At 42.4% G+C, this 25,431-nt stretch overlaps 1 protein-coding gene across 6 annotated transcripts in view; it reads right to left on the reverse strand.

Moving 5' to 3' along the window:
- The window catches only part of limk1a (LIM domain kinase 1a), a 55,425-nt gene that overhangs the window by 9,794 nt on the left and 20,200 nt on the right, over positions 1 to 25,431 (reverse strand). For all 6 annotated transcript variants that reach the window (XM_048557242.2, XM_048557244.2, XM_048557246.2 and 3 more), the window contains 7 exons: positions 19,071 to 19,176; positions 16,656 to 16,834; positions 14,413 to 14,587; positions 11,686 to 11,772; positions 8,562 to 8,693; positions 7,578 to 7,637; positions 5,532 to 5,597 (listed from right to left, as the gene is read on the reverse strand). In XM_048557242.2, the coding sequence (XP_048413199.1) occupies positions 5,532 to 5,597; positions 7,578 to 7,637; positions 8,562 to 8,693; positions 11,686 to 11,772; positions 14,413 to 14,587; positions 16,656 to 16,834; positions 19,071 to 19,176 (805 nt within the window). The remainder of the gene's footprint in view (positions 1 to 5,531; positions 5,598 to 7,577; positions 7,638 to 8,561; positions 8,694 to 11,685; positions 11,773 to 14,412; positions 14,588 to 16,655; positions 16,835 to 19,070; positions 19,177 to 25,431) is intronic.

Here is a 25,431-nt window from a genome sequence, read left to right on the forward strand (position 1 = left end):
CATGCAACTTTGGTAGGAAAAATTAAAAGGAGGTTATCTAATTGGGGAGAGACATCAGGAAAGTGCAGTGCACAGGGATTAGGGTGCTTGGGTGTAAAACATAGCTAACATTCAGATACAGCATGTAATTAACATAGCAAATGGAAGTTTGGCCCTCATTGCTAGGGCATTAAAAAGTTGAAAATAGGGAAGTCTTGTTATAAATGTCTGAGGTGCTAACGAGACTATGTCTGCAGTGCTGTGCACAGTTTTGGGCTCTGTATTTAACAATGAATGCAGTTCAAAAAAGGTTCAGGAGGTGGATTCAGGTGAGATGAAGTATCAAGAACGGCTGAACAGCTTAGGCCTTTCTTCACTAGAGTTGCGAGAAATGAGGGGTGATCTTATCAAAATGCACAGGATTCTGAGGGGCTTGACAGGGTGGATGTTGTGAATGCTCAGAGGGTAGTGAAAGTCTGGAATTCTTTACCCCAGAGTGCTGTGGAGGCTGGATCACGGAAAGTATTTAAAAAGAGGTGATATTTGAAATGGAGGCAATGAGGCTTGCGAGGAGTTGCATGAAAAGAGTTGAGGCTTCGGGCCATGACCTTAGTGAGTGGCGAGGCAATGCGTGAGGGGTTGAATGACCTACACCTACTCCTACTTTTTTATGTTCCCCACTGCCGCCACTCCCCCAGAAGACTGGGACCCCCACTTCAAGGCGCCTTGCAATCAGAACAGGGAGAAAAATTGTGTCTTTGCTGCTTCTCAAAAATTGTGTCCCTTAGTCCACCCCTCATCCTTTTACCCCCCAGCAGCCTCTGTCACAGTGCTACACAGAAGGACGGCATTCAACTGCATGGATTTGTTCTGGTTCTTTTCAAGACAAGTTCAAACTTCCCCTCCAGTTATTTATCCAAATTGTTTGATGGTCACAGCCAAACCTGACTCTGGTTTTCAACAGATCATCACACAAGGCTTTCAAGAGGAAATAGGGTTAAACTAATGCACTCCCCAGCCCAATGGATCTGAGCCGAAAGAGGCACAGATCTAGTAAATGAAACTGGCCCAGTGGTTCATCATCCATAACTATAATGAGCTTATCTTAGTGACTGCAACTCTGCCTCCATTAAAATTAAAAACAATTCAATCAGGATGTCAGAAAAAAAGTGCTCCTTACTGCTACTCATCTACAAAGTCAACAATTTCAGTTTCATGCATTTTAACCCACCATTTGTAAACTAGTGAATATTTTTAAAGCAGTTTTGGATATCACCATCTAAACAGTTTATACTGTGACATTTGTCTTCAAACTCTGAAGACAGATGTGTGGATACAATAATGATAAATAGAGTCAGCCACTTGATTACAAGGGCTGTTGTTGCTAAGTGCGAAGTGTTTAAGGCCAAGCAACAGGGGAACAGTTATGTTTTCCCTTTTCCTTTTAAACACTAATTCCACCTGTATCTGCCTCAATTAAAGGTCACAGCATTTGCCAAATCCTAACTATTATGGAAAGGATTTTCCTCATGCCTCTAATGCTTTTGTCTAATCAATTTAAATAAAATTAAATCTGGAGTGTCCGATTACTGATCTGTCAACCACTGGAAACAGTTTCTATTTATTTCAATTAATTGTTAATTTATACACTTCATCGAACTCCGAGGTAGGAGTAAAACCCCTACCCTGTAATCCCTCAAGCTAGCACATCTCCCGTGAACATTCCGCAAAACACTTCACATCTTTGTGCCTCAGAATTGGGGCACAGTCACAGAAATGTTGAATTACTTTGCACAGGCTGAAAGTGAATTTCAATGATTTTGGAACACTTTGTGCCTCTATTCACAAAGTCCTTCAAAAGCAGATGATTTAGTTTGATATACTTTACCGCCTCAGCCTTATCAGAAAATTGCACAACTTGGCCATTCACAATACATAAACAGCACCACTTCTTTGAACTTGGCTCAACAATCAGACAGCAACATCCAAATGACTTAAGCTTTAAGCATTACAAACAATAACGCCAAATACAAGTAAGAATATTTTAATCAGTGACATAACTTGATTGACAGCCATCTCCTAGTTTCACTTTTAAATTTTTTTTAAAAGTGTAAAACCTTCCAGTAATTTAACATCTACCAGTTCACTGACAGTAATGTGCAATTTTTATCCAGACAAATGGACTTTTCTTTTAAAGAGAGTAATTAGTTCACAGAGTCATCAATATTTTCTCACTTTCAATTGAAACTAGCTACACTTGGAAGTCCAACACTGCTTTACTGTTTATATATTCACAGAACTGCAGCTCCTGGGAATCTGAAATACAAGTAGAAATTTTGGAAATATTCCACAGGCCAGGGAGCATCTGTAGAGGGAGAAACTGAGTCCACATTTCCCGTCTATGATCCGCATGAGATCTCACAAAAGAGTCATGTTTCTCTCTGCACAGATGTTGCCAGATGCCTTAGCATATCCTACTTCTATTACAGCAACAGTAACCCCTTTTATTTCCCCAGACTTCGACAAAACAAAAATCAGACTTTTTGTGAACTCATTCCCTTTCAGCAGGGAAGCCAGTAACGACTGCCTGATCTCTGATTTGGCACAGCATTTGACACAAATATAACAAGAGTCGTTAAAGCATGAAGAAAACAACTTGTAAAAATAGGAAAATGGAAAAAGAATTCAAAGCAATAAACTGAACTTAAAAAGCAAAATTTAAAAATGACCACTAAAATATGCCAAGCAGCAGAGTTAACTAATAAAGACCTTTCCTGCTTTTACCCCACAAGCAGCTGGATTGGATGCAGACTAGGCCCCAAATGCCTAGTCACTTAATAGGAAAGCAGGGAGGGCACCAGAATTGAGCTGAGGCATTCAGTTTAACTAACACCACTCTCATGTTGAGCTCCAATGGCGCACACACTGCCAGCTCTGGAGGGATTCACTTGGAAGTACGGGAATTGGAAGCAGGCTGCCTCCTCTCGTAGTTGGAAAGTAATTGCAAGCCAGAACCATTTCTGGGCCCTGCACAAGGCACTGGTGACTGGGAAACTCTCTGATCTGAACTGTAACATTAAACAACATGCTGTACGACATACATGACTAGCCTTAACAACGGTTTTTTTTGTCTAAGAGCTGAGAAACTTCTCCTTTCTTATCTACTCCAGTAAAATATTATTTACACATAAATTCAAACATTATTATTAGAAAGATACAATGAAAACAAAACCTTCCATTTCAAGAAACAAGCCAAGCCTTCGTAAATAACTTTTTAAAAGTGAAGCATTTGAAATTCAAACCATTTATCTCCTTTTCAGTGGTTTCAAACTAATCAATTATTTTCAATTTTTCTCCAACAAATTGGGCTAAAATGGAGTCTAGCAGTTTTCACAGGTCAGGACAGGGGTGCGGTCAATAGCCATGACCTACTGGCACACAGACAGATGGAGAAAGAGGAGGTTGTGCCATTTTTTTTAAACCCGCCCCAGTGTCTGCGACATTGCAGTGTTGTCTCAAGGCAGTTACAGCACAGCATTCTCTTCATGTGAGCTCCTACAGACACAGCAGAGGCACAGGCCATCCAGCAGATGGTACACTGGGATAATGGGAACTGCAGATGCTGGAGAATCCAAGATAATAAAGTGTGAAGCTGGATGAACACAGCAGGCCCAGCAGCATCTCAGGAGCACAAAAGCTGATGTTTCGGGCCTAGACCCTTCATCAGAGAGGGGGATGGGGTGAGGGTTCTGGAATAAATAGGGAGAGAGGGGGAGGCAGACCAAAGATGGAGAGAAAAGAAGATAGGTGGAGAGGAGAGTACAGGTGGGGAGGGGATAGGTCAGTCCAGGGAAGACGGACAGGTCAAGGAGGTGGGATGAGGTTAGTAGGTAGGAGATGGAGGTGCAGCTTGGGGTGGGAGGAAGGGATGGGTGAGAGGAAGAACAGGTTAGGGAGGCAGAGACAGGCTGGGCTGGTTGTGTGGTGCAGTGGGGGAAGGGGACGAACTGGGCTGGTTTTGGGATGCGGTGGGGCAAGGGGAGATTTTGAAGCTTGTGAAGTCCACGTTGATACCATTGGGCTGCAGGGTTCCCAAGCGGAATATGAGTTGCTGTTCCTGCAACCTTCGGGTGGCATCATTATGACACTGCAGGAGGCCCATGATGGACATGTCATCTAAAGAATGGGAGGGCGACTGGGAGGTGCAGTTGTTTATTGCAAACCGAGCGGAGGTGTTCTGCAAAGCGGTCCCCAAGCCTCCGCTTGGTTTTCCCAATGTAGAGGAAGCCACACCGGGTACAATGGGTGCAGTATACCACATTGGCAGATGTGCAGGTGAACCTCTGCTTAATATGGAAAGTCATCCTGCGGCCTGGGATAGGGGTGAGGGAGGAGGTGTGGGGGAAAAGTGTGGCATTTCCTGCGGTTGCAGGGGAAGGTGCTGGGTGTGGTGGCGTTGGAGGGCAGTGTGGAGCAAACAAGGGAGTCATGGAGAGAGTGGTCTCTCCGGAAAGCAGACAAGGGTGGGGATGGAAAAATGTCTTGGGTGGTGGGGTCGGATTGTAGATGGCGGAAGTGTCGGAGGATGATGTGTTGTATCCGGAGGTTGGAGGGGTGGTGTGTGAGAACGAGGGGGATCCTCTTTGGGCGGTTGTGGCGGGGGCGGGGTGTGAGGGATGTGTTGCGGGAAATGCAGGAGATGCGGTCAAGGGCGTTCTCGATCACTGTGGGGGGAAAGTTGCGGTCCTTGAAGAACTTGGACATCTGGGATGTGCAGGAGTGGAATGCCTCATCGTGGGAGCAGATGCGGCGGAGGCAGAGGAATTGGGAATAGGGGATGGAATTTTTGAAGGAGGGTGGGTGGGAGGAGGTGTATTCTAGGTAGCTGTGGGAGTCGGTGGGCTTGAAATGGACATCAGTTTCAAGCTGGTTGCCTGAGATGGAGACTGAGAGGTCCAGGAAGGTGAGGGATGTGCTGGAGATGGCCCAGGTGAAGTGAAGGTTGGGGTGGAAGGTGTTGGTGAAGTGGGTGAACTGGTGGGACGATCTCCCCAGGTGGTGACCTAATTCCTAGAGCTCAGACCGAAGAAACACAACGGCTTTCAATGTGGACACGGCATTTGTGCTGCTGGGAAAAGGAGAAGCAGCAAATTGAGCTGCAACCCTTAGGCTTGTCAAGAAAGTTACACAGCTTGCAAGCACTACCCTTGGGGCGTGAGGCAGCCACTGCAGAGAAAAGTATGCTACTGCCATATTCAGCACCCCCTGAAGAGACAGGCACAAGGGATTAGGGCTGTCTGCACCACCCTCTCTCATGGCACCTTCCCACAACTTATCTTGCCCCAATTTAGGCTGGGAAACTGGACAGAAATCACCATCAGTCCAGGCTTTGCTGCAGGGGACCCAGGTCACCTTGCCACCTGACAGGAAGCTGCCATTCCCAGACAGATCCTCACTCATCTCCTCAACAAAATAACCAGCCCTGCCAAGCCATTGGAATCTGCAGTGTGCCTGCAGCAAGCCCCACCTCTCCCAGTTTCACTGATGCTTACCTCACGCACTAGGCAGTTGTGAGAGTTCAAATCCCGATGGATAATGTTCATGGAGTGCAGATAGGACTGAAAATAGAGATAACAGGGAAGAGTGAAGAGCATTAACATGTCATGATTTCACCTTCAGTTCAGTCAGTAACAAGGAGGTTGTAGCACAATGGAAATGCTATTGGTCAAGTAATCTATAAATCCAGAAACCCAGGCTAATGTTCTGAGGATATAGGCTCAAATCGCACGATGTCAAATGGTGACATTGGAATTCAGTAAATACCTGAAACTGAAAACAAAGTTAGCCTACTGACAATCATGTAACCATTGTTATTTGTAGTAAAAGCGACACGGTTATCCAATGTCCTTTCAGGAAGGAAATCTGCCATCCTTACCTTATCTGGGATACATGTAACTCCAGGCAGACACCAATGGAGTTGACTCTCAAATACCCTCCAATGGCCAAAGAAGCCATTCATTTGTATCACACTGCAACAAAGTCTAAACAGAGGAACGAAACAGGATGGCCCACTGGCAATGACCTAGGCACCAGAAACCAATGACAAAAACAGCCCTGTCGACCCTGCAAACTCCTCTTTTTTGATCTGGCGCTTGGGCCAAAATTGGGAAAACAGTGGCTTTTGCCGGATCACTCTGACTGATCTGGGGTCATCGAAACTGCTACCTAGCAGCACTTGCAAAGGAATAACCAGTTTCTGAAAGAACCACTCTGCAACTCCGCGCCTCATGACAGCCTTAGTTCAAACAGACAAAAGAACTGAACTCCAGAGCAGAGGTAAAAGTGGCAGCTTGTGACATCCTTTTGACTGAGTGTGGCATCAAGGAGCCCAAGCAAAACTGAAGTCGATGGGGGAAAGTATCCACTAGTTGGAGTCATACCTGGAACACAGGAAGATGGTTTTGGTTGTTGCAGGTCAGTCACCTCAGTCCAGGACATCTCTATCCTAGACCTGTCCATCAGCAGCTATTTCAATGAATTTCAATCCATTGTAAAAATCAGACGTGGAAATGTTTGTTGACGGTTGCAGCTCCAGCAACACTCAAGAAGCCCGACACTATCCAGGACAAGCAGCCCCCTTGACTGGCACTCCATCTATGATCCTCAACATTCAGTCTGTACACTACTGACACTGCGACAGCAATGTCAAGCTATTTACAAAATGCACTGCAGTAAGTCACCAAGGTTCCCTCAACTACCTCAGTAGGGAAGGATAGCCGATACACACGAGCACTCCCACCTACAAATTCCCCTCCAAGCTACATACCACCCTGACCTGGATCCATAATCACTATTCCCTCACTGTTTCCGGGTCAAATCCAATGACACTTGAGTGTCTGCTGACCAACACATGGAGCATTTAGAGCAAGCAGCTCACTGCCACTTTCTGAAAGGCAATTAGGAGTCTATAATAAATGCTGGCCCTGTCAAGGACATTCACCTTTCCTCAAATTGATTAAAAAAAAAAGAGCTGCAGCCCCCAGACAGATCTATCGAGGGCATAAACAGGGTGGACAGCTGTGAGTCCTGAAGGCACAGCCCCACAGGAAAACTGACAGCACAGACAAGCGATCCACAAAGATACAATCAGCAAATCTCTCAGCCATCAAGCTTGCTGTTACAGGTCACTGACAGTAATCTTTTGGTGAAATTTTTAAAATAAACAGACATGAGCAAGGGACAAGGAACTCGTCCATTAGACCGGATGGTAACACAGACGGAGTCACAATTTTGATTCTAAAAACCATGAATAGAATGGATTTGGCTACAAAGTTCAACAGTGCCAATCATACGTGTTCTGTCTCAAACCGTGATAGCAATAAACGACTGAACTAGAATCTGTACAGTTACAGAGCCCACAACAATATAACAATATTGAATTGGAGGCTGCGGCCACGTGTTAGATGAAAGTTCTAACATGCTACAATTATCAGGTTCCCTTCAACTGGTTACTTAGCTGTACCCTTTTGTGCTACTGACTGGAATTCAGAGCCCTGTGTACAGTTCTGTTCAATCTCCCACTAGAGCCAGAAGCTTACCATCCCTTCAGCGATGTCCCTAGCAAAGCTCACACGATGGTTCCACGGCAATGGACGGTCCTGGTGAAGGGAAAGAGAGATCCAGTTGGTTAATTTTATATCTTTCAACGTGCCATCAGTAGAAAGCAATTCCCATAGAAGAACAGCTTTTTCTTCCAAGTGCAGTTACTTCAGTCAGTCAGGCCACGGCAAAAAAAAAGTGTAAGCACAAGGAGCAGAAGTTAGAAGTGTTAAAGTTAGACATACGATGGAAAGGAAGAAAAAGGAATGTGTTAACGATAGGGTAATAAATTTACAGAGGGAGCTAACATTGAAGAACTTTGAGAAGGATTCAATGTGTTTATGGAAACAAGGTGTTGACAGTGAATAGGGCTGATATGTGGAAGAGTGACAGATTTTGCGGGCCAAGCAATTTACTCCCACTCCCATCATTCATATATACTGCAGTGTTAGCAACAGTAGAAATTGACATGCAACGCATCCATTTTTCAGTTGTAAAACGAGCACCAAACATGACAGCCTGCACCCAACCTATAAAAGCATTAGTCCCATTGCTGTAGGCCCTCGGCATGCAGGGGAAACACACGCATTAAACCCCCAGCCCTGCTCATGGACGTAATGGGGCATATAACTGTACAGTATTCCTTTTAAAAAGGCCCTCCTTCACAGGCACATCAGTGATACGGTCTTTAAATTAGTCAGGCAACATGTGCAGGAGAAAATTAAATAATCATCCCATATATCACACAGTGCTGCCCCTCTATGACAGCATTAGCAATAATATTAAACTGCCTCTGCCTGGCCATTGAATGGTGTTTCTAAAGTACACAGCATTCTCTGAGACAAGCACCATTGCAAACCACTTGGCAAATGGTTCAGTGAAGCCCTCGCTGGGAGACAGATCCTCACTGTATGGTAGTTCTAACCTGCAGCAATATTGCATATCATCTTCACAAAGACTGTGGTTGCTCTGTCATCACTTACTAAATCTTTGATGATGCTCCTCAGTGTCCCTCCTTTGATATACTCTGTAATGAAGTTTAGCCTCTTATCTTTATAAAGGACACCAATGAACCTTAGAACATTCGGATGGTCAAGACAGCGCATCACCTTAACCTGATTACAGAAATAAAAGGCAAGCTTTAGGTGATGACCCACACAAGAGCCAAGTATAACATAGCACACTTTCTATTCTCATTCAATTTCACACACTTGACTCATTCATCTCATGCCCTATTAGAGTGATACTCAATCATTTTACAAAAGCTCTCCCAATTAGTTCTCAGTCCTGTGCTTAAACAACGAATAAAGTGCATTTAGTTTATAACATGCTCTCAAAACATGATTCAAAGAGCACTCTCCAATTAAACATTTATTGACCAAATCTATTTCTGTGCAACTTAGCCACGCAGCCTAGGAAGAGCTCAGTGGATGCTGATATAGCTGAACATCACCAATATGTTGGCGTTGTCCAAACATGAAAGCTGCCAGAAGTCTGGAGGTGAGGAAATTGCAAATAGGCACCACACCCTCAGAAAACATCTCTTTCCTTACAGCAATAGGGGATGATTCTAACTGGACATCAACAGGAGGCAAAAAGATTATTGGGCGCCAGTTTTATATATAGCTGTTTTGGAAAACTCCCAAAGTACTGCAGACACTCAGGGCCACCATTATCTTGCTCCTTAGATTTTAACATTCCAAGAAGGGCCAAACACAGTGACATTACCAACAACAATGATACCTCAATTTGAAAATGCTTTCTTATGCTAATTCACTTTGTTGCTTTAAACGTCAGAATAGACACCAGGGCTTGAAGGAATCATATTCCATGATTCCATGCAGTATAATTTACCAGAGGGCACGGTATTCCACTATGATAGCTTGTGGTCGATATTCACTATAAAAATCTTATTTTATATACTGTATGCATATAAAATATTACACAATCCAGCAGATGTATAACAATGGTTCATTGAAAATTCACTCAAATAATCCTAGCCCATGGTATTATTGGGCAAGTCATATCCCAGAATGAAATCTGGACTGATAAAATCATACGACCAATTAAGTTAACATGGTGATTAGCTACAAATACACATTTCACACATGGCTGCAAATATTTATTAACAACCAAAGTTCATTACACAAATGAAATAAAAAGAGCTTTCCAAATCTATCTAGTTAGAATGATCGCACAGTTAAATTAATTTTCCCTATCACTGTTACACAGACTCATGTCCAGAGGAATCAAAATCTCATCTTAACTCTTTACAGTTCTACTTAACAGATTCTTTCAAGGCTTCTTTCCATGGACAGTGGAACAAGACCTTTCTAAATCTGACAGTCTGGACACATTAACAACTCAGAGCCTAAACTTGCTCAGTTCCGAACCAGAAAAAAGTTAGGTCAGTTCGAAGTTTCACAAACTACCCTTCTGTTGAGATAACTTACTCCATGAATACTTCTGGGAGACAAATTAAACTAGCCTAAACACAACACTGGGATTTTTTTGAACTGAATAACCTACTTTTGAACGGAATTTTAAAAAATAAACTTGCTCATCCAGAGATTTTTCTAAGCTGAAAACAAGTTTAATTGCCTTACAAGCTTCCTGTACATGTCATTGACATCACCTCAAAAAATCCTTCCATTAATACCTCAAGGGTTTGTAGTCACTTTCTCTGACACATTCTGGATCAAGGACATTGTTACCGAAGGACTTTGTGACCACTTTTTAAGATGAACAAAGCTAATACCCAAAAGCCACTATTATGGATTACAAACTCAAATTAATACATAAATTACACACGTTGTCAATGTAAATTCTAACCTTGGTCTCAATTTCACACGTACAACTAAATCCAATATATCAAAAGACACACAAGAGTAATGAAGAATGAAACAAGGACAAGAAGTAGCACTGACTCCATCTCAGCCTTTCCTGATCATTATTTTATCACAGTTATAATGGCCCAATTAAGTTCTTCCAACCACTTACTATAAACACACTGACCAGGTCACTACTTCCTTTAAACTCAAAATATCAATGAATGACCTTCATACACTTTCCATTCCTCATCCCTGCCTTAGAGTTACATCACAAACTATCCCTGTTCGGTTGTAAGGGGGAGGGTATACTGCATCCACTGTACGCGGTGTGGCTTTCTCTACATTGGGGAAACCAAGCGGAGGCTTGGGGACCGCTTTGCAGAACACCTCCGCTCGGTTCGCAATAAACAACTGCACCTCCCAGTCGCAAACCATTTTCACTCCCCCTCCCATTCTTTAGATGACACGTCCATCATGGGCCTCCTGCAGTGCCACAATGATGCCACCCGAAGGTTGCAGGAACAGCAACTCATATTCCGCTTGGGAACCCTGCAGCCCAATGGTATCAATGTGGACTTCACCAGCTTCAAAATCTCCCCTCCCACAACTGCATCCCAAAACCAGCCCAGTTCGTCCCCTCCCCCCACTGCACCACACAACCAGCCCAGCTCTTCCACTGCATCCCATAACCAGTCCAACCTGTCTCTGCCTCCCTAACCTGTTCTTCCTCTCACCCATCCCTTCCGCCCACCCCAAGCCGCACCTCCATCTCCTACCTACCAACCTCATCCCACCTCCTTGACCTGTCAGTCTTCCCTGGACTGACCTATCCCCTCCCTACCTCCCCACCTATCTTCTTTTCTCTCCATCTTCGGTCCGCCTCCCCCTCTCTCCCTATTTATTCCAGAACCCTCACCCCATCCCCCTCTCTGATGAAGGGTCTAGGCCCGAAACGTCAGCTTTTGTGCTCCTGAGATGCTGCTTGGCCTGCTGTGTTCATCCAGCCTCACGTTTCGTTACCCTGTTTGGTTGTAACATGTTTAACTCATTACATACTTATCTCACTGAGATGAGAAGGTACATGGGTGGCGTGAACTCATTCTTACACTTAATGTAGGTGCCATACCTTAAGTATCAGTAACTGCTCTAATTAGGCCAACAGTATATTAATGTACATATTAGTATTCCTATTCACTCTACTGGACATGATACAGCATTGATTATGGATGTGTTACATTAGACCACAGGCACAGGAATGAAAGTCTTATTTACCCACCTCTTTCAGGAAAGTCCTTTGGGTTTCTTCATCAAAGCGAATCAGTTCCTTCATTGCCATGACCTCTCCTGTTTCTCTATGTGTCACCTGATCAAAAGGAAATAAAGGAATAAAGCACATGTAAAAAGCAAGGTGGAAACTACTACATCGAGTCCCTCCAAACCACAAAAGAATTCCAATTGTAGATTAAAGGATTAAAACATGCACATATAAAATGGCCAGGAATATTGTTCACAAACAACACCTTGAACTAAAGATCCACTGGATCTCCCTTCGATGATTAGCTAATTTTGCCCTCAAAAAAACTATAGCAGGTTTGTCAAATACGATTTCCCTTCCATAAATTTATGTTGCTTTGTCTACTTCCATGCATATTTTCTATGTGCCCGTTCTCATATCCTTTAGAACAGACTGGTATTTTCCCCATTACTAATGTTTGGGGTTAATTGGTCTAAATTCCCCAGTTTTCACACTCCCTCTCATTTTTTTATCCTAAATAATGGAGTTACATGTGCACTCTCTACCCTGCTGGAACCTAGAGAATTTGCGAAGGTAACACTGAATATCCTAAAGTGCTTAAGTCAATGAAGCACTTTTGAAGAGATGTCATTGTTGTGGTGTTGGAAATGTGGTATTCAACTGGTGTGCATGAAGTCAGTAGAAACAAAGGATAGGTTATTTAGCCCTGAGAGGTTGCTTTGTCATTGAATGAGATATGGCAGTTCTGCACCTAATTACATAACTGCCTGGACCTATATGCTCATGATTAATAACAAAATATCAATCTCAGATTTAAAACAACTGATCCAGCATCATCTGTTTGTGAACCAGGTTTCCAAATATAATATCTTGTAGGCTTCAATGAAGTCACCACTTAAAAATCTAAATTCCAGGAAATAAAATCCTACATTAAGTAGTCTCTTCATATAACTAAACACTTGAAGTCTAAGTATCATTCTGGTAAATCTAAACAAATATGCTCTCTCTCTTCCACTGCACCCCCTCCTCCCCAAAAACACACTCAAAGACAAATCTACCCTTCTAAATGCGTTGTGCACAGAGCTGCTCTGTGCTTCAAGTGCGGTTGAAAAAAGGCATCTGTAGAGCAGAAACAGATTAGTTCTACACTCCCTTGCATTCCAGTCCTCCAGCTCTTAACAATTAGCATTCTATTAGTCTTGTCAATTTCATAATAATCCTTTCCGGAAGTCAAAATAAATGGGTCAATTTCAAACTGAACATTGGTAAATTTCTCTGAGTAGGGTGCCAAAGGGATCAGTTTTGATGGTACAACTATATATAATCTGTATTAATTACTTCAACGAAGGGACCAAGTGTAATACAGACAAATGTACTCAGGATAAAAAGACAGCTAGGAAGACAGCGTGTGATAAAGACACAGAGTGGTAAAGACAGGCTAAGGGAATGGGCTAAAATTTAGAAGGTGGAGCATGCTGTCAGAAAACATGACATTTCCGGGTTTGGTAGGAATACTAGAAAAGCAGAATATCATTAAGAATGCAGAGGGCCAATGGAATGCTGCAATACAGGGATTGGATGGTGCTCATTTCAGAGCCAAGATACCAGCTTGGAGGTGCATCAAGCAAATGGAATTGGGCTTGATTGAAACTAAGACAGAGAATGCAAAAGCGAGTAAGTTTTGCTACAATTATGCAAGGCACCACTGATACTACACCCAGAGTACTCATGCAGTTCTGGTCTCCAGCAGGGAAATATTTATGTTGGGACCAGTTGAGAGACCTTGGTTGATACCTGGGATGAAAGCTGTTGTCTTATGAAACAAAGGTTGATGTGGATGGGCTATACTCATTGGAGTTTAGAAGAGCGAGATGGGTGACGGTTTTGGAACATACAGGATTCTAGAGTTGTGTTGGCAAGGTTGAAGGTAAATGCTTAGAGGATGGGGCAATCTTACATAAAGCAGCACAGTTTCAAAATAAGGCAGCTCCCACTTGAGACACAGCGGAGAAGAATTTCTCCTCTTTAAGGGTTGTTAATCTTTAGCATTCTCAGTGACTGAGTAGTGAAGGAGTAATCAAAAACGTTCAAGGCTGATGTTGGCTCCTTTTGTTGATTGAAAAGCTAAGTGTTGAAGGAAGCAAGACAGCAACATGTGATTAGATCATGCATCATCTTATGGAATAGCAGAGCAAATTCACAGTCAAACAGCCTACTCTTGCTTCTGCTTTTTATATTCTTATAGTAAAGGGTATTTTGAGGATTTATTTACAAAGATTTTAAAGTCGTCAGATTCTGTTTATAGATTCACACCATTCAGAAAAGGCTCAGTTCTATTCTTTTGGAAGAAATAATTTGCCGCAATTGTAAGCATTAACTTAACTTTTGTAATGTTCAACTTCTATTTACAGTGCTGCCATATGCCAGTTAAATGGATGTCATTTTCAATCATTTTCAAAGTAATTAATTGAATACTGTGAAAAGCTAAAGTCCAGATGTTTAGTGAATGTCACCGGTCACATCCAGCTATTTAAAATATCTTCCCAATTTCCTAACCAAGTTAACAGATTTCCTTCAATTCCATGAGCTTACCATTCGGCTTCGAATTTCTTTAGAGGCACATTTTTAGAATGTCTCATGGAAATCCATATCAATGACATCCATAATCATTCCCCTGTTGCCTCCTGGAGTCACTTAAAGACAAATATCATATTTGTCAAGGACAACTGTGGTTTATATAAAGTATACCTTAATAGCCTGCCCAAAATAGCCCTTTCCCAGCACTTCACCATGGATCAGGTCAGAAGGGCGGAAGATACGATGCATCTTGGAGGCAATCCGCAGAGATTCTGAGCGGCCCAAATCTTTCTTTTGAGAGGCAGGTGATCCAGTGCTTGGTGACTTGTCAATACTGCAGCTTCTTCTGGAAATGAAGGAAGACCAACTGTCACACCAACTGATACTGACGATGGTCTAATCAACCAAATTCAATGAACTCCATGTTTTATTAGATTAAATGACTAATTACTAAACAAAGGGAAGACGTCAACCAGGAGTAGTAAGTAACACAATTACCACAGAGGTACAGATACCTGATGCTCATGTCATTTGTGCAACATAGCTTTGCTTCAACCAAGTGTCATTACAGGCCAGATAAAACAGTGACTTGGCAAAAAAAAATTTGGGATGAATTTGGGCTTGAATGAGCAGAGAAAAAAAGTTGAGCATATTGTTTTATCCAACCTCTAAACAATTAAAAGAAAAAGCAAATAGAGGTTACCGAAATATTCCACAGTAAAAGTTCTGCTGAGTGCATTTTAAGATCGTATATAGCATCCAACAAGAAAAACCACAGTTCTACATTTAGTTTTAGGGAATTAAACTGGGCAGCTGGCAGGGGCAACAGCATTTTGGTTGCAGCGATTCGGTTAGGTTTAATGCAGTAACAGAAAGGGATCAAGACAAACCAGATAGATAGTTAGTCATTTCTGCCGTAGAGATGGGAGCTGCACATTGGGACCCCGAGGAGACCAAGAGAACAGCCTCAGAATTTAAAGATTCCACTATTCTACTCCCAGCACCCGGAACCTTCTGAAAGTGACCCATAATATCCCTGAAGGAGAATAGAAATCAATTCAATACACAGGAGGCACAAATAAATGCATTTGGGAAAAATCGCATGACGCAATAAAAAAGTGCAAATCCACAGATCGCTAATGGTGGTTGGGCAGGCCCAATGTATTGCATTTAGCATAAATTTTATGCTTCCACTAATAAAAGGCTATTGGAAGTTTACTATACCGTACCTCTACTAAACATCTCACAGCCGAACACTACACACAGCTCTGATCGCTAAATTATGGGAAAGATGTGACTATATGTGAAAGGGTTGAAAAGAGATTTAAAGGTATTGCTAGGGATGTAGAATTTTAACTGAGAAGAGATTGGACAAACTGGGGTTGTTTGCTTTGCAACAGTGGAGGCATTTAATTAGGATCCTTAAAAATGATAATCATAAGCAGTGATATTAAACCCAGGGGAGCGTGGATTTAAAAGTAATTGGTAGAAGGATTAGAAAGGAGTTGAGGAGAATTATTTCTTGTGACTGTGATGGGAATCAGGAATTCGCTGCCTGACAAGAACACGTAGCAGAGGCAGAAACCCCAAAGTCCCAGAACTTATAGGACTCCAGACTAAGAGCTGGGAAATGGAATTAGTCTGGACAGCTGTTTATATGCTGTCGCTTCCTTTTTTTCTACGTAATTCTCCGTTCCATTGCAAAGGTTTCCACTGGATTTTTAATACCCAAACTACTACAGCCGGACACTCCTACAAAATCTCATACAAAAGTAAATATTCCTGAATTCCCTTCTACGGAAGTCTGCACTTTTCTCCCAATAAAGTCAATAATACCCGGCATCATGTCAGAGAGGTTTTAAAATCATTTTGTAATTTTTTTTCTTAAAATAGAAAGTGTTTTGATTACACATGATCAACTCTACTTAGTAGAACTGAGAAAGCAACGGGAAATTCACAGGTTCCTGTTCTAAGCTGATGTTCAGCCCTTTCAGTTCCCTCAACAGTAAAGGGCTGTAGCAGTGCCAAATCAACACAACTTCTCAGAATGAAGGAAAACAGCTGATTACACTCTAAACCAATGGTGAAAGAGAAGAAGAATGGCCTTATGACCATGAACACATCATTTTAATTCCCCCAATCCTTTGGAGGTATCCATCTACTGCTTGATGCTTCCTCACTGCCAAGTTTGAGATTTAATTGAAAGAGGGACTGAATGGGTCAATATAACAGGCAAGGGAGAATTCTTAATCATGTATGCATCTTTCAGTGAGCCAGCAGGAACTTGATGGGCCAAAATCATCTCCTTCTGTACTGTGTTTTGCTGCATTTTTAAAGATCAGATTATGGAATGGTGTATGTTAAGAAACAGCAGATCAAGTGGACATTCAGTACAAACTATAAAGCATCCTTACATGATGGGGCGTTTTTTGACCGTGCTACCTTCTCCATTAGGGACACTTAATTTCCGTGGGCTGTAAATATCAGACATCGGGCTGATGGTCTCTGCTTGGTCCTCCAGCAACATATCGTGGGGATCATGTTCAATGGTTAACTGGAGCAAGCGACTAGTTTCTTGAATCAGGAGGTCAATCTGCACAAGTCAAACATCACACAATCCAAATATATTAAACCTTTCACAGGATGGAGATGTGGTCAAGGAAAAACGTCAGGACCATTTTATAACAGATCACCTCGCCCTCCAGTTGAATTTGCTAGTATAACTCCTCTTGCTGCTATGCAGGCAGTTGCTCGCTCCACACATGACATTTTCTATTGTCTACTATGCTGCTCTCCCAAACATGTAGGACTGCCTTAGCCCATTTTATCCAGCAGGTGAGCCCTACGAAACACGATCCCCCCTCCCATTCTATGCCACCACTCACAGCTTCTTCCTATTTCAGTGCACTGCACATGGTTGTTGAGACCCCGTTTCTCCTTCCAACAGAGAGAGACCCCCTCTCTTCAACTTCATTACTTCCAGTTTACTTCTGCCTAACTGATTGGCACCTCATCTGAATCAGTAGAGAACTCACATTGTCCATTCTCTCCATCATGCACAGTTGGCATTTCCCACTGGAAACTTTAGGGGCCAAGATATGGTTCTGCCTTTCAAACCCACTCTCCCCAAAGTCCAGGAGTTCCTTTCTCGTTCTCAATAATTTATGCATCAGGTGATGCAGTCACCTGACTATACCTTCACATCAACATAGAGTATTTAGACTCAAACAAATTAGAATGCATCAATACCTCTAATTAGCAATCCTCCATTTAAGCCACAACACACAAGCAAAGCTCATATTTTAGTCTCTGCAGTATTTAAAATGGCGTAAGAACACAAGCATAAATTAGCAAAAGATTTGTTCCTCCCCGCCAAAAATAACTGACACTCCCACACATAAAAAGCCATTATCCTAAACATGAATTTCACAGACTGGTGAGTCATAGCTGATGTGTTTCCATTACATATGCTCAAAGCTGGAACATTTTAACAAGGCACTTACTACCTTTTAGTACATCTCCAATTTAAATTCAACAACTAACAAGTTTCATTACACTGACATCCACTACATGTTTCCCCATACAGTAGCTCTTGGGCTTATCCATACGTAAAATAATCTACATTCATTTGCAAGGAATTCATTACCTCTGTGATATTTCTAGCTTCCAGGTAGCGGTATATTTCTGTTATCAGATTTAAAACTATCCTCTGTGTTTTGCATCTACCTCCTCCCCCACATTCTCCCAACACCAGCCAGACTAAAAGCACAGCTAATGGCAAAAGCTCTGCTGGCATTGGAGGTAGGCTCCCTCAAACTTTTAAGGCAGAGGTAGGTAGATTGATTCACTTGTCAGTTTAAAATTGGGGGTAGGCAGGAACGTGGAGTTAAGCCATAAGCAGTTCAGTTATGATCTCACTGAATGATGGGACAAGCTCTAAGGGATCAAAAGGGTCTGCTATGTTCATAATGAAATCTCCAGCCAACAGGTGCTCTAGTTCAGAGATAATGGGAACTGCAGATGCTGGAGATTCCAAGATAATAAAATGTGAGGCTGGATGAACACAGCAGGCCAAGCAGCATCTCAGATGCTGCTTGGCCTGCTGTGTTCATCCAGCCTCACATTTTATTATCTAGGTGCTCTAGTTCTCCCGGTTACTCCCTTACTACCAACGCTTGCTTTCAAAACTGCTTGCTGCTCCTCCAATCTCAAGCAGTTTCTTTGACTCAGCATAAGCAACGGAGAAGCAGTCTATAATTGGAAGAGGAGCTCTTCACCGATTATGACCATTCTACTTACGGAGGACAACTGGCCTCCCCACCACCATCACTATTGTTTATGTTTTAATTCTATCAAGCGATGAGGGTGTCACTAGCAAGGCCAGCATTTATTGTCCATCCTTATTTGCCCAGAGGGCAATTCAGAGTCAACCACACTGCTGAGCGTTTGAAGTCAAATGCAGGCCAGGCCAGTAGTTTCCTTCACATTAGTGAACCGGATGGGTTTTTCCAACAATCAATGGATTCATGGTCATCATTTGAATCTTAATTCCAGATGTTTTCTCAAAAGCTAAATTCAAATTCCACCACCTGCTATGGCAGGATTCTAACCCAGGATCACAGAACATTACCTGGGTGTCTGGATTAATGGTCTACAGATAAAACTACTAGGCGATCACCTCCTCTCGAAGCTGATTCTCCTAATCTTCCATATACATATGTCCTTTCTCTTATTTAACTTTGGACAGTTACATTAAGAGACTCAGTCAGTCTGACACATGCATATTAAAATATTACAGATCAAAGGTAGTCATTTGATTCACAGCTTACCTCATCCAGAGGCACATTCCTGATTGGTGTTCCGTTGATTTCCAGGATCCTGTCACCAACGTGAATGGAGTTTTTCACATCTGGACTGATGCAACCAGCATCAACTCTGCAAGACAAAGGGTATCGTAGTAATGAGGTCTTCGGAGAAGGGAGCGACAAAATCCACAACTATAATCCACTGGTACCTGAAAAGGTACCACAAACCCTTTTACAATTGCTTATACTGATGGTCATGAAGTCTACCCAATTATTCTCAGAATGGGACAGCCGCATCTTCAAAACATGTTCCAATCAACTAATAATTATACCAACTAGCCTGTGCGCAAAAGATCAATGACACACATTATATACTTACAAGAGATAAACCAATGTTGCATAATATTGGAAAATACATCATCCAAAGGCTGTTAACTCCCCAAAAGAAAAAGGGAACCAAGAGGCAAGTGGCCACAGTCATCAGGAGTCTTAAGATGTCTGCATTAATCATAACTTCATTCTCTTAAAAGCAGGAAACTCCTATATTCTGACATTCACCGCGAACAACTCAACATGAACCATTTTGTGAAAAGGAAATTAACCTAGGTAAATTAGACAATTATATAAAGTAATTAACTGTGCTGATAGATTCCAATACCAAGTTAACTCAGTGGTTCAGACACTTCCTCAGCATTCCCAGCTATTAAACATAGTCAATGACCAACGTTCCTGCTAAGGTGCACAGCTGCAAGACACACGTCCCCTCCAATGTACTGAAACAGTCTGTGCACAGCTGTGAAAATTATTCAAGGGAACACACAAAAAACATTTGGCAGCCAGTGCACAATAAAATTAAGGTACACACTACAGATTTGTTGCAGCACCTTACACCATTTGACCTGTGTTGGCTGTCTGGAAGGAGCAATTTACCGTATGCTGTTCTACTGTCTTCTCTCAACAACACTGTACATTTTTCCTTGTTGTATAATAGTCCAATTCCCTCATGGATGCCTCAATTAGACCCGGCTCCATCAGTCTCCTTGGTAGCAAATTCAAGACCTTAACCATTCAGTGTGAAACGCTACCACTGTCTCCTTGCTTCTTTTGCTAATTACCTTAAATCTGTGCTCTCTTGGTCTCCATCAATGGAAACAGATTTAGAACCACACACACACTTTAACACACACACTTTAACACACCTCTACCAAATCTTTCAACCATCTTCCCCTGCCCTCACCTAAGCAGGGAAACCTTCCTAATGTCTTCATTCTGCACACAAAGTAATTCTCCCATCTGCTTCCAATAAAACAATGGCATTTTCTACTCCCTAATCTCTCATATTCCCCCCACCGCCATACAAATTAGCCCCTCCCACCAACTTCGCACATTATATAGTTGGCATCTACCATTCTGCTTCATTAGTGATGGCTGGTATTTGTTAGTGCCTGCAGTAAGACTTCCTTTGGCCATCCCACCTGTTGTGAAGAAGGTAATTGAGGGACTTTAAGGAGTTAAGTTTGCAGGTTTTGTTGAGTCGACTGATCATTACAAAGAACTGGTCATTTCCATTGAGCTGCAGAACAGCTGCAGCGCAGAGACCAATCAGCCCATCATATCTCTGCCTCTGAATAAACTGGCCGCTCATTCCAACCCCACTTTTCCAGCACCCGGTCCATACCTTTCAGCACTTGATGGGCAGATCCAGGTTCCTCCTAAATGAGGAATGATTTCTGCCTCAAACACCAAACTGGAAGTAAATTCCACACTCCTACCACCTTCCGAGTGGAAAGGACATTTTCTCATATCCCCTCCAACCCTTCTACCAATCACTTTGAATCTACGCTCCCTAATAACTGACTTCTCCATCAGGGGAAACACATCTTCCTGTCCATTTCATTCAAGCCCTCATCTTGGCCTATCTAATCTTTCCCTGTAGCTACAAGTTTAGAGCACTGAAAACATCCATGTGAATTTCCTCTCTAATCTTCCTTTAATGTGGCGACCAGAACTGGCCACAAAACCCCATCTATGAACTAACCCAGTATCTTATACATTTCCCACATTACAACCTGGCTTTTATAATCAAAACCATTGAAGGAAAGCATCCCAAAAGCCTTATTTAACATGTTATCCAACCATTCTGTCAAAATCAGGGACGTCTGGTTTTGTGCTCCTTCTCACAATTTATCTAACCTTCCCGGTCATAAAATCCCTACAGGGTGGAAGCAGTCCATTCTACCCATCAAATCCACACCAACCCAATGAACAGCATCTCACCCCTTACCCTGTCCCTGTCCCTGTAACCCTGCATTCTCCATGGCTAATCCACCTAACTTGCATATTTTTGGATTGTGGGAGGAAACCGGAGTACCTGAAGGAAACCCACACAGACAGGGGCAGAATGTGAAAACTCCACATTTACAGTCACCCAAGGGTGAAGTTGAACCCAGGATCCTAACGTTGTGAGGCAGCAGTGCTAACCACTGAACTATGGTGCCACTCCTACACTCACCTGTTCATTGCGTATTGCCTTTATTCCCCTTTCCTACCTCTATCGATCTACTCATGTAACTAAAAAGCTCTGATATCAGATTACCTGGGAAGCATCACTGAAAGATTACTTTCTGGTATCAAGTTGCTATTCCCTTAATGAATAGTCAAGGTCGCCGTTCCTAATGTTTCTGATGAAGAGTTCCAAAGACTCAATTGCCAGAGAGGAAAGAAGTTCCATATCTCTTACAAAAGTGCGACCCCCTACTTTTTAAAATCAGTGACTCCTAGTTCTAGATTCTCCCAAAGGAGGAAACATTCTTTCAACATTAGTTGTGTCAAAATCCCTCAGAACCTTCTACATGTCAAACTTACTCTTCTAAACTTCAGCGAATAACAGCCTAGCCTGTCCAACCCTTCTTCATTAAAAAAAAGCCCCCCTTTCCTGGTATTTATCTGGTAAACATTCCCTGAACTGCCTCCAATATATTTCTATCCTTCCTTAAATAAATGTGACCAACATGTTGCGCGGTACTCCAGATGCAGTCTCAATCGTATCCTGTCCAATTGAAGCATAACCTCCCTAATTTTAGATTCACTTATTACCCTCAATAATTATTTTATATATATATTTTTAATATTATCAATTATTTCATTTATAACATTATTTTACTTTTCCTAATTATTACTTACTGTACCTGTAGACCAACGTTGTGTCATTCATCTGAATGAGTGGCAATTTTTTTTTTAAAGCATAAAGGGTGGTTTGCGTGTGCAATGAACTTCCTGAGGAAGTGGTTAATGTGGGCACAATTATAACATTTAAAAGAAATTTGGAGAGGTACATAAAAAGGAAAGGTTTGAAGGGAAATGGGCCAGGACAGGCGGGTGGGACTTGTTTAGTTTGGGATTATGTTCAGCATGGACTGGTTGGACCAAAGGATTTCTGAGCTGTATGACTATGTACTAGGGCTCTCAGATTACACTATATCTCAGCCCTAAAATCTCTTGCCATTGAGATAATGTGTTCTCTAACATTTCATTTGAAAGATCTTTGGCTGCTACCTTAACCTATCTCTATCCCTCTATAGCCTCACGTCCTCTTCATAACTTTCTTTCCTACGAATCTTCAGTAAATTTAACAAACATATCTTCCATCCTTTCAGAGTCATTTATTTCTTTAATTTCTGCAATAATCGTTGTCAAATGCCTTGCAGAAATCCAAGTACATCCACGATACACATTCTTCCTCAAAGAACTCCAAATAATTGGTTAAACATGATTTCCCCTTCACAAACAGAGCTGAATCTGCCAGATTACCTTGCGCACTTCAAAATGCCCTGCTATAACAACTTTAATTACAGCTACCAACATTTTCCCCTATGACAGAGGAGTGAGCTGGCCTGTTGTTTCCTGCTCTCCCACTCTGTCCCTTTTTGACTGGTTACATTCGCTATTTCCATTCTAAGCAACCTTCCCCACATCGACAGAATTTTGGAAAATTTAAATCAATACCACAAATATCTCAATAGCTACTTCTTCTAAAAGACCCCAGATGAAGTCCATTGACATATAAGGATCAGTGGGTCTGCAACTCCAACAATTTGCTCAGTATCACTTCCCTGGTGATAATTTTCTTCTGTTCTCCATCTGAATTACAGCTAGTTCTGGGCTGTTCCTTGTAACCTCTATAGAGAGAGGACCGATGCAAAACTGTTCAATTCACTGTCCTTTCGTCATTTTACAAAGGAGCTCCTCTTCTCCATGCGTCCACCCACCCCAGCAGCATTCACATCCAGAAGACCACTAGCTGCCATTTCTGCTGTCACCAGACACATATTCCCCTCCTCTCCCTTGTCACCATCTGCAGGGACTGTTTCCTCCAGGACACCCTGCTCCACTCCTCCTCCACTCCCATCACCCCTCCCCTGCAGCCGTAAGGCACTTTCCCTGCAACCACAGAAGGTGTAACACCTGCCCCTTTACTTCCTCCTGCACCCTCCAAGACACCAGACATACCTTCCAGGTGAAGCAGCACTTTACCTGCACTCTGCATAGTCTAGTCTACTGTATTTGCTGCTCACAATGTGGCCTCCTCTCCACTGGGGAGCCTAATGTAGACTGTGCAACGGCAAAAAACACCCTGAGCTTCCAGTTGCCTGCCACCTCAACACACCACCCTATCCCCTGGCCAATACCTGTATCTCAGGCTTGCTGTAGTGCTCCAGTGAAGCTTAGCGCAAACTGGAAGAACAGTATCTCATTTTGAGTTTGGGAACTCTGCAGCCTTCTGGACTCAGCATCCAGCTCAACAATTTTAGGACTTGAGTACCTTCCCCCATGTCATTCCCCTAACCCACACACCAGGCCTGGTTATCACAAGGGGCTGCTATCACACACAACTTACTGATAGTTACTAATGGTCCCCTTTACCAGCTAATCATTCTCCCAGGCTGACCTTTACCCACTCTGTCTGTCCAATTGTCGTTCTCTGTCTTCGGGCTCTATCTCCATCTATCATTCACTCCTACCCCCACCCTACCTTCTACGTAAATACCAACCTAGTCCTAGCGATCATCAGCTCTGAAAGGGTCACTGGACTGAAAACGTTCACTCTTTTCTCTCCACAGACGTTGCATTTTTGTTTCTGATAAACAGCCATCCCCAGTTCTTTCAGTTTTTCCTTATTTTCCCAACATTAGTTTCCCAGACTCACTCTCTTTTCTTCATTCACTCACAGAACATGGCATTGCCTGCTGGGCAGCATTTTATGGCCTGTCCCTAGTTGCCCTTGACAAGCTGGTGAGCTGCCAACACGATAGGATCAACACTTGTTGGTCACTTTGTTAACACTTTCCTTTTTTAAAATCTACAGAAACATTGGCTACTTTTATATTTCTCACGACTTCTCATTCGCTTTTGAATTTTCCCCTCCTTATTAATCTTTTAGACAATTTTCAGTGTTTTCTATAACGTAAATTCTGACCTGACCAGAGACAGGATTTAGTCAGCAGCTAATTTAAAGAAAATTCCATCACTGACTGTGTAATAGTCTCAAGATGTAGTTGGGTCACTTTGCCATCAGGAATACTGAACAATGATTTTCAGCAGTAATGTTAGCTTGTATCAAAATGCTTGCCAGCTGTGATTAAGAGCACAGACCTCCCATGACCAATCACTATGGGAAATCTATAAGTTCAGCAAGCCATTAAAACAAAAAGGATACACATGTATTAGAATGCACAAAACAAACAGTACAATTCGATTACTAACCCTTCAAAACCAGATCTTTTGCTTATTGATAAACAAACAACACACAAGGTTGATGCAGAATATTTCTGCCACCACCTCCAGAAATTCTGCTGACTGTTGTCACCCTTTACACCATCTAGAGTACGTCAGAAATCTCGTCACTGTAACAATTCCCAAAGTAGCCCAAAGACCACAGCCACACTTGGCCTCACCCTGAACCAGCTGCATTGCTGCAGTTTGTCTAGTGTCCACTTATCTGACATTATTCAAAACAAACACTTGAATGTGTTACCAATTTGTTAATAAAAATTAATGGCATTCTATTCCAGAAAAACTTGATATAATCTGAAGTTGCTGTTAAATCCTGTCAAATAGCTCAGAAGCCTGCTACTTTGAGCTCTCGTAGTGCCTCCACTGTCTGCTAAGTATTTAATATTACTCAGATCTGGTAGGGCCAGCATTCACTTCACAAATACAGATTTCCACAGTGAAATGTGACAGCTGGAGTCTCGGTCTTATTGGACGAAGCCACTACGAGCCACATGTTCCAGCTGCTAATCAATCAGTTTCAAGACAGGGTCTCTCCAAGTCAGTCAACGATAAAGCAACATCTGGAGACCAACAACACATCAGAAGCTGCATG

Source organism: Stegostoma tigrinum, chromosome 27 (genome assembly GCF_030684315.1).
Source record: "Stegostoma tigrinum isolate sSteTig4 chromosome 27, sSteTig4.hap1, whole genome shotgun sequence".
NCBI lineage: Eukaryota > Metazoa > Chordata > Chondrichthyes > Orectolobiformes > Stegostomatidae > Stegostoma > Stegostoma tigrinum.